Source organism: Mytilus edulis, chromosome 8 (assembly GCF_963676685.1).
Source record: "Mytilus edulis chromosome 8, xbMytEdul2.2, whole genome shotgun sequence".
In the NCBI taxonomy this organism is placed as follows: Eukaryota; Metazoa; Mollusca; class Bivalvia; order Mytilida; family Mytilidae; genus Mytilus; species Mytilus edulis.
The window spans coordinates 17,745,019-17,762,937 of record NC_092351.1 but is presented as its reverse complement, the minus strand read 5'-3'; the positions used below and the strand labels follow the sequence as shown (position 1 = coordinate 17,762,937).

Genomic DNA, 17,919 nt, shown 5'->3' with positions numbered 1-17,919 from the left:
TGTCCGCTCTATATCTTGAGAACCTTTATCATTTCAAAGTTTATACTTGACATGTTTATAAACCAACACCAAAGGATGTGTCATAATTTATTTACAACTTCATAGGTCAAAGGTCAATGTCAAAAACTTTGATTTCAGTTGACAAACCCATGTCCTATGGTAAAGACACAATTTTTTAATGCACATTATTCACAGCGGGGCCCACAGAGATGGCTCCCATCTCAATGATATCTAGTTTTTACTGAGTAAAACAATAAGAAAACACACACTTAGCTGATCATTGTCAAAACACGTAAAACCCACACTTGTATACATATACATTTATCATCTTTCGAAAAGTAAATTTGTTGCCTTAAATACATTGTCATTTAGCAGATAACCAATGCTGAGACAGTATTTAAAAACTATTATCAAATTAACAATCCGATGTTGCTTTTTGGCTGGTTGACTGTTGGCTCTGCATAGATTAAGGTTAACCTGTGCCAGTAAATTATTTTGATGTAAATTAGCAGCCTTTGAAAAAGCCAACTCTGCTAAAACGTAATTTTCAGTATCTAGTCCACAGTATCCAAGAAGTTCATAATCTCCATAACTGTTCACAGAATGGCAATGCTTTTCAAATTTTTCCAGAATATCTGGCAAGTTTTTCAACTGTGTCGCAATGGTTGCTTTGATTATGAAGTAGTATGCAAATGACAAAGAACTTGCCAAGAAACAGCCCGTATATTTGACCTCCCTTTGAAGCTGAACATTCAGTGTTGTTGATTCTGCAGGATAATATCCGTTTTGCATTGACGATGGTCGTTTTCTTTCTGCTTCAATGAATTTTTCAAGCAAACTTATTGCTTCTTCCCATCTTTCACTATCGCATAGAAAGTTTGCAAAGTCAATGGTGCTAGCAAAATGAATACCATTATTTTGCAGAACTTCGTTGTACAGTTTCTCTGCTTGGTATAAGCGCATTTTTCTTTCTTTCGATTTATCATCGTGACTTTGTGCTAAGGCAAAACACATGCATGCCATATTTCCTCTCAAATATTCAAGTTCTGGAAAGTTTTGTACCTCAGCCAAACATTTCTCATAAAACATCAACGTAATGAAAGGCGTTTCTAGTCTTATACCCATATAATTAACAAAATCAACGAAGGACATCTGTATATATTTCTGTACGAAAAGCTGATAAAAATCCAAATGGTATGAAAACGATGTCTGCTTCTCGCCTAGCATCACTGATGCAATACTACATTGGATATCAGTAAAACAACCTAAGACGGTTCTTCCAATATCAACATCTTCAACGGAGGCAATTTCGTCCAAAACTAGTTGAACAATACTTCTGAAAGTTGTGCTATAACTTAAACATTCCTGAGCATAACAGAAAATTCTTAAATCTGTGAATTCTAAAATTGGTTCTATTGGATCACTACGAATAGTTTGAAGAGCTGATTTAATGGACTGTAATTCTGACTCGTCTAAATAATCTACCATGTTGTTTTCTGGTAAGAAGTAACTAGGAATGTTTCTTTTTTGAACGCATTCCAAAAGAACATCTAGCATGTACAAAACACAGCCTGCAGGGTCGTCATCCCAAACTCGAACTGGTAATTCGTCACAACAATATAAAAATACGTTTTTAAGAAAATAAGATGAAAGTTTAGTGTTTTCCTCCATGGTCTGTTTACGTAAGATTTTAAGATAAACATAACACTGCCGTTGTGCTGAAGTGATCGCCTGTTCAGCCAGAATTTGTTCGGCTTTTGCAAATGATAGTCTCCATTCAATATCAGGATTACAGCTTAATCGGTGAGCTACTGGTACCATATGGATTCCCGTGGAAACAATCGAGTCAACAATGTCAGCTGCCAACCAACCATTAGTGCGCCTTCGCTTAGTCCATGGTAGTGCACATTCTGGCCACGAATTACAGGGGATAGCAAACACGTAATCCTGGGGATGAAAAAGTTTCGATTGTTTTCCTCTCTCCTGTGTCATTGGAACAGGGTCGTCTGACGAAACGGCTGGACCTTGAAGAGAATATTTTAAGCCATCGTCTGTGCTGGTTTCCATCATTTTAACCTGTTCATCCATTATTATTGAGGAATTCAGATAATATTTGTCTGTTTGGCCGTCGTGATATAACACTTTACTGGTAATGTCTGTTGGAGAACTGAACCGTACACGTCCATACCCAGGGTGAGTGTGAGAAGTCTCAATAACCACTGGATTTCTTGTTCCATCTTTTTCAAATTCGTTAGCCGAAGCGGAAAATTCCTCTCGAACTAACATAGCGTCGATGTCAGACATATATTCAATATATGGTTGATCTGTTAATCTGACAGCATCTGGTATCCCATAACCTTCTGACTTACTTCCAACCAGAACAATGTGTAACTTGCCTGAAAGACCGTCTTTTACATTTGAAAACCCTTCAGGAATTTTCTGTTTTTCCATCTGAGGTCTATCAAGTCCAAAATGGCGTCTTGGTAGTAATATTTGAATGAGATATGACACGTGGAGAAGAGGGACATCTGCAACATCATCCCAATCCTTTGTAGAGTATGCTACACTTTTCTCCATATTCACCTAAATAAATTAGTAAATGAATTCAATAAAGTTGTCCATAACTATATATGTAATGACCGAAAAACAAAATTCGGGTGTAATCATTCATGAGGTTGACCCAAATATAAGCAATTCTTTATAAAATATATGCATGCACTTAACAAATTAATCTTGCTTTATAAAATATATGCATGCACTTAAATTAAAAACTATAATACCAGTAACCAAAGCTTTTATGCGTGTTCTCCACCTGAAAGTCAAATGTCAAGTGCAAGACGTAACCTATCACCGGTTTGAGTACAGTATTCCTTTCACGGATTTGGCTATACTTTTTGGAACTTTTGGATTATAGCCCTTTATCCTTTATATAAGCTTTGGATTTTACATATTTTGGCCACGAGCATCACTGAAGAGACATGTATTGTCGAAATGCGCATCTGGTGCAGAAAATTTGGTACCGTTAACGTTATTGCAATGTTTACTGCAAGTTTATTTCAAATTAAAGATTTATATCAATAACTATAAAAATTGTAATTGATCTAGGTTTATGCACTTTTTGTTATCATCAACAATCAAACAATATCTTTTAATAACATAAGTAACACGATGGGTGCCACGTGTGGAGCAGGATCTGCTTATCCTTACTGGGCACCTGAGATCACCCCAGTTTTTTTGTGGGTTCGTGTTGCTTAGTCTTTGGGTTTCTATGTTGTGTCTGTATTATTTGTCTGTTTGTCTTTTTATTTTGAGCCATGGCGTTGTCAGTTTATTTTCAATCTATGAGTTTGGCTGTCCCCCTGGTATCTTTCATCCCTCTTTTATGGCAAGCCATTTTTATGTTTCCTTTGTTTTAAGATATCACAAAAGATATCATATAAACTACATAAGATATATAATAAACTATATAATTTATATTATAAACTATTAGATATCTAATAAACCATGTAATACATCTTATATTTTAAGAGGCCTTATAAACTGAATAAGATATGTTATAAACTAGAGAATAAATCTTGTGAACTAATCTCTTAAAAACCATAAGATATCTAATGAACCCTTATAAAGTATAAGATATCTTGCATGTCTGCTTACCCTTCCGAAGCACCGGAGACCACCTTCAGTTTTTGGTGCGTTCGTTTTGCTCAGTCCTCAATTATTTTTTTTTATGATGTGTGTTTGTTTGTTTGCCTTTTTTTTTTAGCCATGGCATTATCAGTTAATTTCGATTTATGACTTTGAATATCCCTTTGGTATTTGTCGCCTCTCTTAAGCGTGTTTAATAAATGTTAATCTAATGGATATATCATATAAAGAAAAAAATCTCTTATATATTAATTGAGAAATTTTATAAAACTTAATAAGATATATTGTTTATCAAATAAGATATCTTCTAAATTTCAAGAGATATCTTATAAACTAAATAAGATAAATGATAAAATCAATTATACGATATATCTTGTATTGCTTGTTTGAAATCTGATTTGGTATATAATATATCTTAAGATGTCGTTTTACCTTCCGATTAAATAAGATATATTGTATTTAAAGAATAAAAGATATCTTGAAATTGAATAAATGTGAAAAAGGATTGGCTTTTTGCCATAGTTATTTCATTGTTTTAACTGCGGACAGTAATAAATTAACTGCATGAATATTTGAATAAAACATAATAATGTGTACCTACAGAAATAAATACGAAAATAACATGAAAAACTATAAACAACTGTGATCAAATAATTCAAATTAATCGTAGATTTTTGCAATATGAAAGTAGCTCGAAAAATGTTGACAACAACGATATTAACTGAAAACTTGTTTATTTTCAAATGAAAAAAAGTTTTAGCGGTTGATAAACATGCATGGTCGTTGTAGTAACAAATAATAAATGAAAAGTTTCTTAACATTCTTACCTTTCAATGTTTATCTAACTTCTGTAGAACGTAAACACATGTAAACGGCCATCACAACAAACACGTACAAACACGATATTTATATTTACTTTAATGCGTTTAAATATTCACGTGATCATATAAGGCGCTAATTTTAAAATTTATTTTTATCGTGATTTAAATTTCTATATTGCTGTCATTTACTAATCACCACTGGTGGTAAGCGGATGGTCGTAACTTAAAGTTACGACCATCCGAAGATGGGAGACAACTCTAGGGATAAATTTTTCTTTTCCGATTTTCGTGCATTAAAAAATGTTTCAGTCAAACCGCTTGTCTCATACATACTAATCGTCAGTGCGTTGATATTGAAACAAAATTTGATACATAAAAACATTCCAATTTTCGTAAAATGATCATTCAATAATTCGAACATGATGGTCGTAACTAAAAAAAACAAAAATGTTCAGGATGGTCGTAACTTAAAATTGTGATGGTCGTAACTCTTTATTAAATAGGACTGAATAAGACAAGTCAAGAGTTTTAAATGTGTCTTTTGTTATATGAATATATTATATGATATAATTGTGAAGTTAATTTTACTAAATGATAAAAACTAAAAGGGGTGAAGAGAGGGATACATGTAAATGCGAAAGGAAAGAAAATTGGAACGAATCGAAAAAAAAAAACAATACAAAATGAAATGACCAGTCACTGTTACTTAAAATATAATGTATAAAATGAACCAAGAGGCATTTAGTTATAAGCGGTTAAGTTTAATAACAATATAAATTTCTCAAAAGTGGAGAATTCATTTTAAAGCACAGCTCTGGTTATGATCATTCTTAGTTACGAATTAAGAAAAGGCGCGTTTAACAAATTTGACATCACATGAAATAACAGTATCCTGATTTATTTTCTTTATATTTAGCATGTATTGAAAAGATAAACTTTTTAAAAACTAGTATGTACCTACTAGGTGGAATTTAAAAGAAAAATCTACAATTTAAAATCGATACTTTAAGTCGAAAGAGCATAATAAAATTAATAAAATTAACGGTATCAATTTTTTTGCACCAGATGCGCATTTCGACAATACATGTCTCTTCAGTGATGCTCGTGGTCAAAATATTTGAAATCCAAAGCTTATATAAAAGATGAAGAGCTATAATCCAAAAGGTCCAAAAAGTATATGAGAAGAACATAACCCGTGTCATGCCAACAACTGTTTTTAGAATAAATGTGTTTAGTTCCGATGTAAAGACCTCATCAGTGACTCAATATTAACGCCAAAATATGCAATCTTTAATGACTTGACAACAGTATCGTAATTATATCCCTTCTTAATAAGTCTATTCAAAAGTTTTGTAAGTTTCTGAGGTGAATACTGACACCTTTGTGCTTTATAAAGAATATTTCCATAAAAAATTGGATGTGAAATACCTGAACGTATTAGAAGTCTGCATGTTGAGCTATATTTACGAATGATGTCTTTATACCGATGATAAAATTTAGTAAATGTTTTGACTAGTTTGTGATATCGAAAACCCTAATAATTTTTCAGTAATACATAAATTCCCCGAGGGTATCACCAGCCCAGTAGCCAGTACTTCGGTACTGGCATGAAAATGTGTTATTAAAATTTGCTGTTACAAAATGATAGAAATTATTATAAATTAAGGAATGTATCTCCCTCATGCACAGCTCTGATTCCTTTCACGAATTTGGCTATACTTTTTGGACCTTTTGGATTATAGCTCTTCATCTTTTATATAAGCTTTGGATTTCAAATATTTTGACCACGAGCATCACTGAAGAGACCTGTATTGTCGAAATGCGCATCTGGTACAAAAACATTGATTCCGTTAATTTTATTACTATCACTGGGTCGATGCCTCTGCTGGTGGACTATTAGTCCCCGAGGGTATCACCAGCCCAGTAGCGAGTACTTCGGTACTGGCATGAAAATACGGATTTTTTTTTGTGTTATTAAAATTTGCTGTTACAAAATGATAGAAATTATTATAAATTAAGGAATGTATCTCCCTCATGCACAGCTCTGATTCCTTTCACGAATTTGGCTATACTTTTTGGACCTTTTGGATTATAGCTCTTCATCTTTTATATAAGCTTTGGATTTCAAATATTTTGACCACGAGCATCACTGAAGAGACATGTATTGTCGAAATGCGCATCTGGTGCAAAAAAATTGATACCGTTAATTTTATTACTATCACTGGGTCATCATAAGTAAGGAATCAAAATAATGTTATGGGAGTCGTTATCAAGACTTGACTATATCCGCGAATTCGCAGGTCCGTACTCGAATTAAAGAACATACATATATCTCAACTTGTACGATTCGCTCGTGTATGTAACAATGTTTTAGATTTTAACGAGAGAAATTTATGTATTACTGAAAAATTATTACACCAGGGTTTTCGATATCACAAACTAGTCAAAACATTTACTAAATTTTATCATCGGTATAAAGACATCATTCGTAAATATAGCTCAACATGCAGACTTCTAATACGTTCAGGTATTTCACATCCAATTTTTTATGGAAATATTCTTTATAAAGCAAAAAGGTGTCAGTATTCACCTCAGAAACTTACAAAACCTTTGAATAGACTTATTAAGAAGGGATATAATTACAATACTGTTGTCAAGTCGTTAAAGATTGCATATTTTGGCGTTAATATTGAGTCACTGATAAGGTCTTTACATCGGAACTAAACACATTTATTCTAAAAACAGTTGTTGGCATGACACGGGTTATGTTCTTCTCATATATGTTATGATGGTATGATACTAAACCCCTAACGGGAAGGATTGTGCCTGATGTTCATATGATGAAATCATAATCTTTCAGTCAGTTTAATTGAAGTCTGGAGCTGGCATGTCAGTTAACTGCTAGTAGTCTGTTGTTATTTATGTATTATTGTCATTTTGTTTATTTTCTTTGGTTACATCTTCTGACATCAGACTCGGACTTCTCTTGAACTGAATTTTAATGTGCGTATTGTTATGCGTTTACTTTTCTACATTGGTTAGAGGTATAGGGGGAGGGTTGAGATCTCACAAACATGTTCAACCCCGCCGCATTTTTGCGCCTGTCCCAAGTCAGGAGCCTCTGGCCTTTGTTAGTCTTGTATTATTTTAATTTTAGTTTCTTATGTACAATTCTAACTTAATGTTATTTTCCAGTGCAGGTATTTGTTAAGCATTCACAACGCAGCATGTATATTCATTACATGTTTATTATTTCTTTAATATTTTGAGAAATCCATTTAAATGTACCTTTTTTATCTTGACAATTTTTTTCCGTTAAAAAATAGTTCCAACAAAGTTTTTAAATATCATATTTTGTGTTTGTATATGTGTGTGTTGCTTTGTTTTTTACAACACATATATTGAAAAACACCACCTGATATGTTCGGCATACGCGAAGGATTTTCTAATTTGCTGTGAAGATAATTTTATTGTGTATGTAATAATTTATAATAACACTTTTAACATTAAATTTAATTCTAAAAGTATAAATTGTGTGATTTTGTATTAAAAATGTATTATTGACTGAAGCACGTCATTATTTTCCCTGCACATGCAAATCTTCTGTTTCATATGTTCTAAAAAAAAATCAAAGTATCATACATGATTCGTTTAACCGCATTTTTTGGCTTATAGCTTTAAACGGACTCAATCAAATCTGCCCATGACAGAGTGATCCCTCTTTAGCAGGAAACGCTTCTCCTGTCAAAGCACTGTTATATTTCTTTTCTTTGTCGATTTTTAGCACTCCTAGCCAAGGGAGTCAAGTGAGCTTTTCTCATCTCGGCGGCTGTTTTCGGTCTTCGTCTGATAACTTTTACAAACATGTTCTCCTAGGGAACTACTTGGTCAAATTTAACCAAACATGGCCACTATCATCATTGTAGTATCTTGTTTAAAAATCGGGCCCATTAATTCCTGATTGCCATACAACATGGTCAACATGGCTATAAATGGAACATAGGGGTAAAATACATTTTTTTACTTAATATATCTCTACTCTAATTCATTTAGAATAAATCTGACATGGGGTTAAACAGTTCATCAGGTTAAGATCTATCAGCCCTGACATTTTTAAAACTGTTTTGAGAACACTAAGGCTATTCTGAACGGGGATTTTCTGTACCTGTCCTAAATACCTTCATTTCAATTGCAAGCTTCAGTCTAAATTTCTGTCCTTTATCCAGGTCAATCCATTGACGAATTTTTCTCTATTTCATATGTTTCACTTTACTGTTTTGAATCTATGTTTTCTAAAAATATGATTGTAAATTCTGTTCTATTGACAGAACAATTTGTCTGTTTTGCCAAATTGACAAATAATCATAAATTCACTGTTGGTATTTGAAATACAGAGTGAGTACGTACTTAACGTAGATTCACTAAAAAGAACATATCATGAGGCATAAAAAAAAATCCGATCTGGTTTTTGGAAAATAAATTAGTTCTACAAACCATTGGTTATTTTCTTTGTAAGATATTGTGTTTTTGTCAACTTTTGTCATATGCATCTCAATTATCCTCCTTCTACAAATTACCAGAAACTCAATAGGCATTTTGTGGAATTTCGCATCAAAATTTCAGTCATTTTACAAAATTTAAGCCATTTTACAAAATGCCTGAATTTAGAAAATGCATGTAACAGTGTAGGTATAACGCAGAAAAGCCAATGTGTATTAATGCGGTTGCCCTGAAGTAGATATATATTTTAATTAAACCAGTTTAACAATATTATTTCAATTCTCCCTCGCCCTGCTCGTCCGAATTTGAAGTATTTAATCTCTAAATTCAATAGGGTAAAAACAAGACAAACACAGATATAAGATTAGTTGCTCGCAGTAAAATCTCTTGCGATACAATATTTTATTTTACTTTATTGTACATATTTTTTCGATTGAAACAATATATAAATACATGGCATATAACATAGTTCCTCTTTCGCATCGTTTCTTTTTCCTCGGCTAATACCTCAAACGCCTGTTTGTACAATAAACAAGCAGCAACTGCATATATACCTATGTGAAAAACTTCAATTCGGCGTAACTGCGAGCACCTTAGATACTAATACATTTAAATGCCAAACTTTATATAGTACCATTAAACCCCGCCCGTAAAACCGCCAAAACTTTCCTCGTGCCTTATGCACCTAACATCAAATTTATAAATAGGACATACTGTTACAAAACCAGTATCGGAACTAGTTATACTAGTTCCCATCTATAAATAATTACTACAAATAGCAAACGGGAAAAACCCTATTTTATGTCAATAAATACGTTACCATCATAAATTCTGAGTACATCCATCTGCGCAAGTCTGACAGGCGGAAAACCCCAAATGAAAATATCATCCAATGAGAAGAGGGATGACCAAGCAGTGCCCGTATAACCATACCTTTATATCATCCATTTAATTTCCGCCTGCGCATCGAGACACACGTGTTACAACTTCCAGAGAAGACTTTAAGTTTTTGTTTTTTCAATAGTGAATATTGTAGGTATTCCAATACCATTGTTTATTTGACATTTTTTTTGTTATAATATTGTTGTTTATAAGTGTTTAACTTCATACTTCTGTAATTATGGAGTTTAATGCTCCCAGTCCTTACGAGGCCATTACAGGTAGTGATGTTTTTTTAGACGGTTCGTTACCCTTTCCTGTGACCGTAACAATGGTAGGGCAGGGAACCCCTCCTAATATTAGTCAACTAACCGACGTTTTTACTTCGGTGATTTCTTAGACCGGTCAACAGACCCTGAATGCAGGTTCTGTCGGTTATCATGGAGGTGTCCCTACCATTACCACTGTTACGCACACTTTTTATAGACCAGTTAACACCACATGGTCCATTTCATCTTACCCTGGTATCTCTATGGGTTTCAACTTACCTGGTTCTAGAGCACCAGCGTCCTATTGTGGCTTCACTTTACCTGCTTCGGCTAGTAATGCCATGTCGTGGTCTAGACCTCCTTGGTCTCAGGGTTATCCTTATTCAGGCTTTCCTGGTCAGGGGTTTCAATTTCAAGGGTTTCCTGTTCAAGGTTTTCCTCATCAGGTTTTTCCTAGTCAGGTTCCTAGTCGGCCCTTTCCAGGTTTCTGGCATTATTGTGGACCAACACCAGTTATTGTTACTCAGAGTACTACACCTAATCTGTCAGTTCCTGCTCCTTCTTTAGCAGTGTCTAGTAGTTGTAGTAGTGTATCTGTACCTGCTGCTCTGCCTACCTCTTCTGTTAGGCATCAGTTTAATCAGGTAGCTGACTCTGGCCCCTCCTTAGATGGGTTCAAGAGTATTTTGGACGAGTTTCGTCAGTCCATTTCTTCTGAATTCACTTCTTTCTCCAACCGCCTGGGTACGCTAGAGAACATTGCCAATAAGTCAAATTCTCCAGTGATTTCACTCCGTCCAGATCATGATATTGGAAGTGACCTGGAGGACAGTGATGAGGAAGAACGCTTTTCAGTTGCCCCAGGCAGCCAAGAAGAAGGTTTTACTTCTGATGAAGATGACATTTCAGTTCAGGTCTCTCAGAATGTTTCGCAACATTCTGTTCCTGTGTCTATCTCTTCATCTGTTATTGGTCAGTCTTCTACCAATTCCAGTAAAGAACCAGAGGCTGAAGATGCTCCTTCCACTTTGAAGGATCTCAAAGATTCTGTTTTTACAATCATGAGAGATGTCAACAAGGTGCCATTTCAGTCTCCTCCAAGACCCAAGAGCTAACCTCTACTTTCGAGGCGTCATGTGGTTTGTCGGTAGACGATACTAAATCTCATACTAGTTTTCCACAATCTAACCATATGTCTAACTCTCTGCAGATCATTAATGATGGGATTGTGGCTAATGAGTCCCAATTTTCCTCAGTTAGTTGTTTTGGTCTTGCCTCCTTGACGGAGCAATTCCGCTCTAAAGACTATGACATTTTTGACTCTACCTTGGGTAAACTGGTACCCAAATGTGACAAGGTTTTTTCATCTACTCTTGCTTCTAAACCCGCTGATGGACTGCGTCTTACTCAGTCTGTTTGGTCAAAAACGGAGAACCTTCTTAGAAACGCATTTCATGTGTTAGGCTTTTTATCAGCAGTTGCTCCAGTTCTCTTCCACCAGAGGTAAAACCTTTTCTATTACAGGTAGACAAGGCTTTGGGTGCCTCCTAATTGTTGATTATGGGTTGATTATGGGTTCCATCGCCAACTGCACCTTATCCAAAAGATCTGAAATTTTGGATAAGGCAAAGGTGTCAGATAATCTTAAGGATGCTTTAATCAAGTCTCCATCGGATGAGAAGATTTTCGGGTTACCACTTGATGAGGTACAGAAGCATCTCAATCAAATTCCAGCCCCAGTGAAGGTAAATGTATCTCTTTCTGGAAATAATTCTAAACGAGGTAGTTATTCTTCCGCTGGACTCATCTTATAATTCTCAAGAGAAGAGGAGGAAAATCACTAACGATGGAGGTAATAAACCTAAGAAATCTTCAATCCCTAGGTCTAAATCTAACAGTTTTAAGAGAGATGGCAAGAGGGCCAATCCCTCTTCATAGGAAGTTGTCCCCTCGTACGTTACACTACAAAAGTCAAAAAGTCTGAAAAGACCAGTTTTTGTCTGAATTTGCCTGAATTTTTACTCGACATTCTCAATTAGCCTGAATAATTTTAAAACATTCTTGACATAGTATGAATTTTTCTAATAAGGTTCTTGATTTTTCTTGACAAGTGTCTTGACAGTATGAACATTGTCTTTAAATTTCTAGACACTTCCTGTATCATCTGATAAGAGTCTGGATTAGTCTCGACCAATTCTAGACTGTCTTAAATTTGTCTCGATATGTCTTGACATATTCTTGACATTCTTAATAATGTCTGAATATGTCTTGACATATTCTTGACATTCTAAATAATGTCTGAATATGTCTCGACACATTCTTGACAGTCTTAAATATGTCTTGACACTATCTCAACAGTATAATAAAATTTCGCCTGAAATGTGAACAGACTTATTTTTCCTGGAGTAGATACATGAGATAATAATTAATTTTTAATCTTTGGGAATTATTCAATTTGTTTTTATGTTAAAATAATTAACTTCATAATTTTGATGAAGAAAATTCATTTTAATTAAATTTTTCATCATCGAAATGATGATTTTCAATTTCATCTATCAACAAACTTTTTAAACTGTATTGGCATGGTCAGTCAACTGATAAGTTGTATGGCTGATTACAGGTAAGTCAGTAATTTCTATTTGACAGTTGCGTGTACTCTGGGGTGTGGAATACCTTAATTTTATGGGGAACATCCTGTCCATGTGTATTCCAACAGGTGACATTACACAAATTGTTCTTTTATTAAATGAATGATTTGTATATCATCATAATTTGCTAAACCACATTTTGGTTCAATAATTATTTACCATATAAACATTGAGTAATGTTTGATGAAATATGTCTACAGTATGATTGGTTTTAATCATTTAATTTATAAGATTTAGGAATCAAAATTTGTAATTATTTAAAAACCCACATTTGAATTATTTCATACTTTAGATTTCATAGCCATATTTGCATTTGTAAAAATATTTATATATCCAAATTTTTTTTGTTGTAAGAAGTGTAACTTGAAACAACAGTATATCATATAAAGAGAAATAAAGATAAAGTTATATCATGTATATTGGTTATGATTTGTAGAGCTCAGAACTGTCAAGTAAATTTAAGACACAATTTAAAATGTTCAGAATATGTCAAGCTCTACTGAGAAAAAATAAGAATGTCAAGAATATGTCGAGAAACTTCAAGACGGTATTCAAATGTCAAGAATTTATCAAGAAATTTTAATTAAGGAATGACTGTAATATTTTTTTCTGTCTATGAAGAAATAACATAAAAAATTTGGTGCACACTGAATAACACGTGTAGCGGGTTATTTAACAGTGTGCACCATATTTTTTATGTTATTTCGAATAGACAAAAAAATATTACAGTCATTTCTTATAATTTAATTCTAAATTCAATTTTAAACCGTAGAAAACCATGAAAAAACGTTGATGACGTCACGGTCACATGACTAAATTATGTCTATGGGCTCATAACAAAATAACGTCAGGCAATCAGAAGACGCGTTACATCCAAAATTAAATTATGACAATATGTCGAGAATATGTCGAGTAAATTTAATACAAATTTAATATAAATGAGAATTTGTCAAGAAAAATTAAGACACAAGTCATACTTTTTTAGAATGTCGAGTAAAAGTTCATGCAAATTAAGACAAAAACTGGTCTTTTCAGACTTTTAGACTTTTGTAGTGTTACTGTCAGAACCCAATCCAGAGATGTACTACAGAACTCCTCTTTCTCAATTGCCAGTAGGGGGGAGGTTAACTCATTTTCTAAAAAAATGGATAAGTATTACCTCAGATTGTTGGGTTCTGTCAGTAATTCGAGGGGGATTGACTCTTCAATTCAAAGAACAACCACCTCTTTCTCCTGTTCCTATCCCACTGTCCAATACTCAAGATCCACAGAAGTTTCTTCTTCTGTCAACAGAAGTAGAGACTCTTTCGACAAAGAGGACAGTGGAGGAAGTCCCTGTATCTGAAATAGATCCAGGTTTCTATTCTCGTCTCTTCCTTGTATCGAAGAAGACCGGAGGAATGAGACCGGTCATAGATTTGTCTATCCTCAACTCTTATATGATTATTTTTCATTTCAAAATGGAGACGAATCGTTCAATAAGAGCTTCTATTCTTCCAGGTATGTGGACAGCATCCCTGGATCTGACAGACGCGTATTTTCACGTTCCAGTTTGCCATTCATACCGCAAATTCCTTCGGTTTGTTTGGAACAAAAGGGTTTACCAATTCAGGGCTCTCCCTTTTGGTCTGTCAACTGCACCACTAGTCTTTACCAAACTCATGCAGGTAGCAATTGCTCACCTTCATTTACAGGCTATTCAGATTCATTCTTACCTGGACGACTCACTGATCAAGGAACTTCTCCCGAGAAACTCTATCTAAATACCGATGTAGTCTTCAGATTGTTTCTCTCTCTGGGGTTTCTCATTTCTTGGAAAAAGTCGGACCTCATTCCGTCTCAGGACTTTATTTTCCTATTCGTCTGTTTCAATCTCAAAAAACAGTTACTGCTCGCCAGTTTTCACAACTGCTAGGTCTTTTGAATTCACTAGCGGATGTTGTTCCATTTGGTCGCCTGCACATTCGACCTCTTCAATTTTATCTACATCAACATTGGCTCCCAGCTGCACATGATTGGGAATTTCCAGTTCCAATCATTCATCAAGAATTGTTTCCTCATTTGGTTTGGTGGACTTCTCAAGCAAACGTTTTGAGAGGCCAACTTCTGTCCTCTCCAGTTCCAAATCAGACTCTGTTCACAGATGGCTCCAACCTCGGTTGTGCAGCTTATCTGGAAGGTCTTTCAGTGTCAGGAGTGTGGACTCTAGATCTTTTGAAGGAACACATCAACATACTAGAAATGAAGGCAGTTCTTCTTGCACTGTCTCATTTTCAGTCCCTACTGCAGAACAAATATCTGGTTCTAGCAACGGACAACACCACTGTGGTGGCTTATTTGCGAAACCAAGGAAAAACTCATTGTTCCGAGCTGTATCTTTTAGCAAGAGAAATCCTCTTTCTTTGCAATCACCTCCATCTACAGATTGTAGTTCGTCATGTCCCAGGGAAACTCAATGTGTTAGCAGATGCTCTGTCAAGAACACTTACCCCAGTCAATACAGAGTGGGAACTTCTCCAATCAGTATTTCAGGCAATAACACTTCAGTGGGGGTCTCCTCATGTAGACCTGTTTGCAAGAAGCCTCAATTACAAAGTTCAAGTGTTCATGTCTCCTGTACCAGATCCGAAAGCTTACGCAGCAGATTGCATGAGTGTTCCTTGGGACGGGATGTTGGCTTACGCCTTCCCACCGTTCAGATTTCTGTCACAAGTCCTTCAGAAGATCTCAGCAGAGCAAGGGTTGATCATTCTTATTGCTCCAGATTGGCCCAAACAAGACTGGTTTCCAGATCTTCTTCATCTGTCTTGTGCTCGTCCACTGGTTCTACCAGTACGACACAATCTTCTGTCCCAGTTCAAGGGCAAGATACTTCATCCCAATCCAGAGAAGCTACATCTGTTCACGTGGCTTCTCTCATGGATAGCTTCCAGGAGAGAGGTTTTTCTGAATGCCATAGACAGAGAGTTTTAATTCCGTCTTGGAATTTGAGTGTTGTTTTATCAGCTTTAAAAACCCATCCTTTTGAACCTGCTGAAAAGGTTGAAATCAAGTTTTTATCGTATAAGTGTTGTTGCCTTCTTGCCTTGGCCTCTAGTAGAAGAAGAAGTGAAATTCATGTTTTTTCCACTGCTTATTACTGCCTTCGTTTTAATAGGGATAAGTCATCTGTTACCCTATTAACGGATCCAGCTTTTTTAGCCAAAAATCAAATTCCGGGTAGAGGTACAGAACCGATAGTAATTCCAGCCCTTCCTGATGATTCAAGTTCTAAAGTACTCTGTCCTATCCGAGTCTTACTTTTATATCTTCAGAGAACTCGAAGTCTCCGCACCTCCTCAAATTCCAGGTTATTTATTCCTATTGTAACGTTCCGGGGGTTTCTTGTCAGGATATACACCCGTAGTTACTTTTGTGGGCCTCTGGTGAAGGAAGTAATAATAAAGATCATAATGGAAGTTCATTAATTGTATTATTTCTATTTAACCAATATATCAAATACAGTGGTTCATGAAACAAAATACGTTAATAATTATATACAATAAGTAATACGGCAAGGTGCATTACTTGCACTAGGATTAATAAAACGATTGCTCGGTGCAAGAAGATTTACTTGGTGCACGGCATTCAAATACTCAGCGTACTCGGTGCAGCAAATCTACTTGGTGCACTGCATTCAACTTGAATACTCAGCGTACTCGGTGCATGCAATTCTAATTGGTGCACTGCTTCTAAAAAAACTCATACTTGGTGCATGAAAATCTACTTGGTGCACATTACTTGGTGCATGAATCTACTTGGTGCACTGCATTTAAATACTTTCACCAAGCAACTTTACTTGGTGCAGCAAATCTACTTGGTGCACTGCATTTAAGAGAGACTGCTAACTGCATGAAGGTTGTTGGAGAGAATCTCAACGTAGGAACATGCGTTCCTTATTTTATACAACGTGTGACGTAATACACAAGTTATTCATAAACAAGAACACGTAACGTTACATTTGGCGCGCTATACTGAAACTAAGTATAAACAAATACAAAATGAATAATTACACATATAAATAGAGTCGATATATAGATTTAAAGAAGTCAGTATATAATATAAGGTCAAAGTCAGCTATTTCTTTTGTAAAATACGAATCCGAACACAACAACGGACATCTGCGTGTATCGATCAAGTGTGGAACGGAGACCACAGTAAAAATATCAGCTTTCAAATCACCGGGGCGTAACACTATTAACAAAGGAAAACAAGATTTGTCTTCTAAAACCATTTCAACTTGGATCTGTAAAACTATTCAATTAGCTTACAGTTTTTCTAATAAAGAACTTCTGAATAGTATGCATGTTAACCCTCTTGCTGCCAAAGGGACATTTATGGCTTCTACACACAAATCTTGTTGATTGTGTAGAACGTCAAAGGTCCATTGTAACGTCACAATACTCAGGGGCACTGACAACGTCAAAATACGGCGTCAAAAGGGCGATTTTGGCGGGAATGAAGCAAACTGAATAAAATGCTTTAAAAGTAAACTTTAAACGGATGTCAAGAAATGATACAGGATCATAAACTTGTAAGTACTATAATACAAACTTATTTAACGTGTTTACTAATTATCTAGTTCGTCATTTTCATGTAAAATGTTGCATTCTTTCGAGAAATTTGTTTTACGTTAATTTTTCGTAAATCGTAGAATATCTCGTATAAATCAAAAATCTTATCCCTGATAAATAATCATAAAAAAGGTAACTGTTATACTTGATTACGTTAAATATTAATATTCATTCACAATACACCATACACGCCTTAATTAATTTATTTACTTTAGGGCTCAAATACCACGATTGAAATCTCAGCTAGGATTTTTTTTTTTGTAAAAGTACACGCATGTTAACCGATGTACTTGTATTGCCATACGATATTTCAATACATTTTAAACCTGTTTCATCATAGAAGCACTGCCTTAAAATTTTTTATTTTCATTCGAAATGGGGATGTTAAATTAGTAGTAGACACAATGATTTCTATTCCTATCATATATATCATAGATATCCTTTCCCAGTCAACGTCTTTTTTTCTGTCATTCACCACAGATCTTTTACTTTGTAGGACTCATTGAGCAATAGATTTATTGTATATTGAATTTCAGACGTCCTT

At 34.8% G+C, this 17,919-nt stretch overlaps 2 protein-coding genes across 2 annotated transcripts; one reads left to right on the top strand and one right to left on the bottom strand.

The window, feature by feature from the left end:
- Positions 1–305: 305 nt before the first annotated feature.
- On the bottom strand, positions 306–4,566 carry LOC139484969 (uncharacterized). Its single transcript, XM_071269038.1, has 2 exons — positions 4,473–4,566; positions 306–2,583 (listed from the first exon to the last, which is right to left on the bottom strand). The coding sequence occupies exon 2, from the start codon at positions 2,575–2,577 to the stop codon at positions 325–327; it is 2,253 nt and encodes a 750-aa protein (XP_071125139.1). The 5' UTR covers positions 2,578–2,583; positions 4,473–4,566; the 3' UTR covers positions 306–324.
- A 7,119-nt stretch (positions 4,567–11,685) lies between these two features.
- On the top strand, positions 11,686–15,735 carry LOC139483973 (uncharacterized). The gene is made up of 4 exons (XM_071267690.1): positions 11,686–11,859; positions 13,199–13,214; positions 13,927–14,262; positions 14,648–15,735. Exons 1-4 carry the CDS (start codon positions 11,686–11,688, stop codon positions 15,733–15,735), a joined length of 1,614 nt encoding a protein of 537 aa, XP_071123791.1.
- Positions 15,736–17,919: the final 2,184 nt, after the last annotated feature.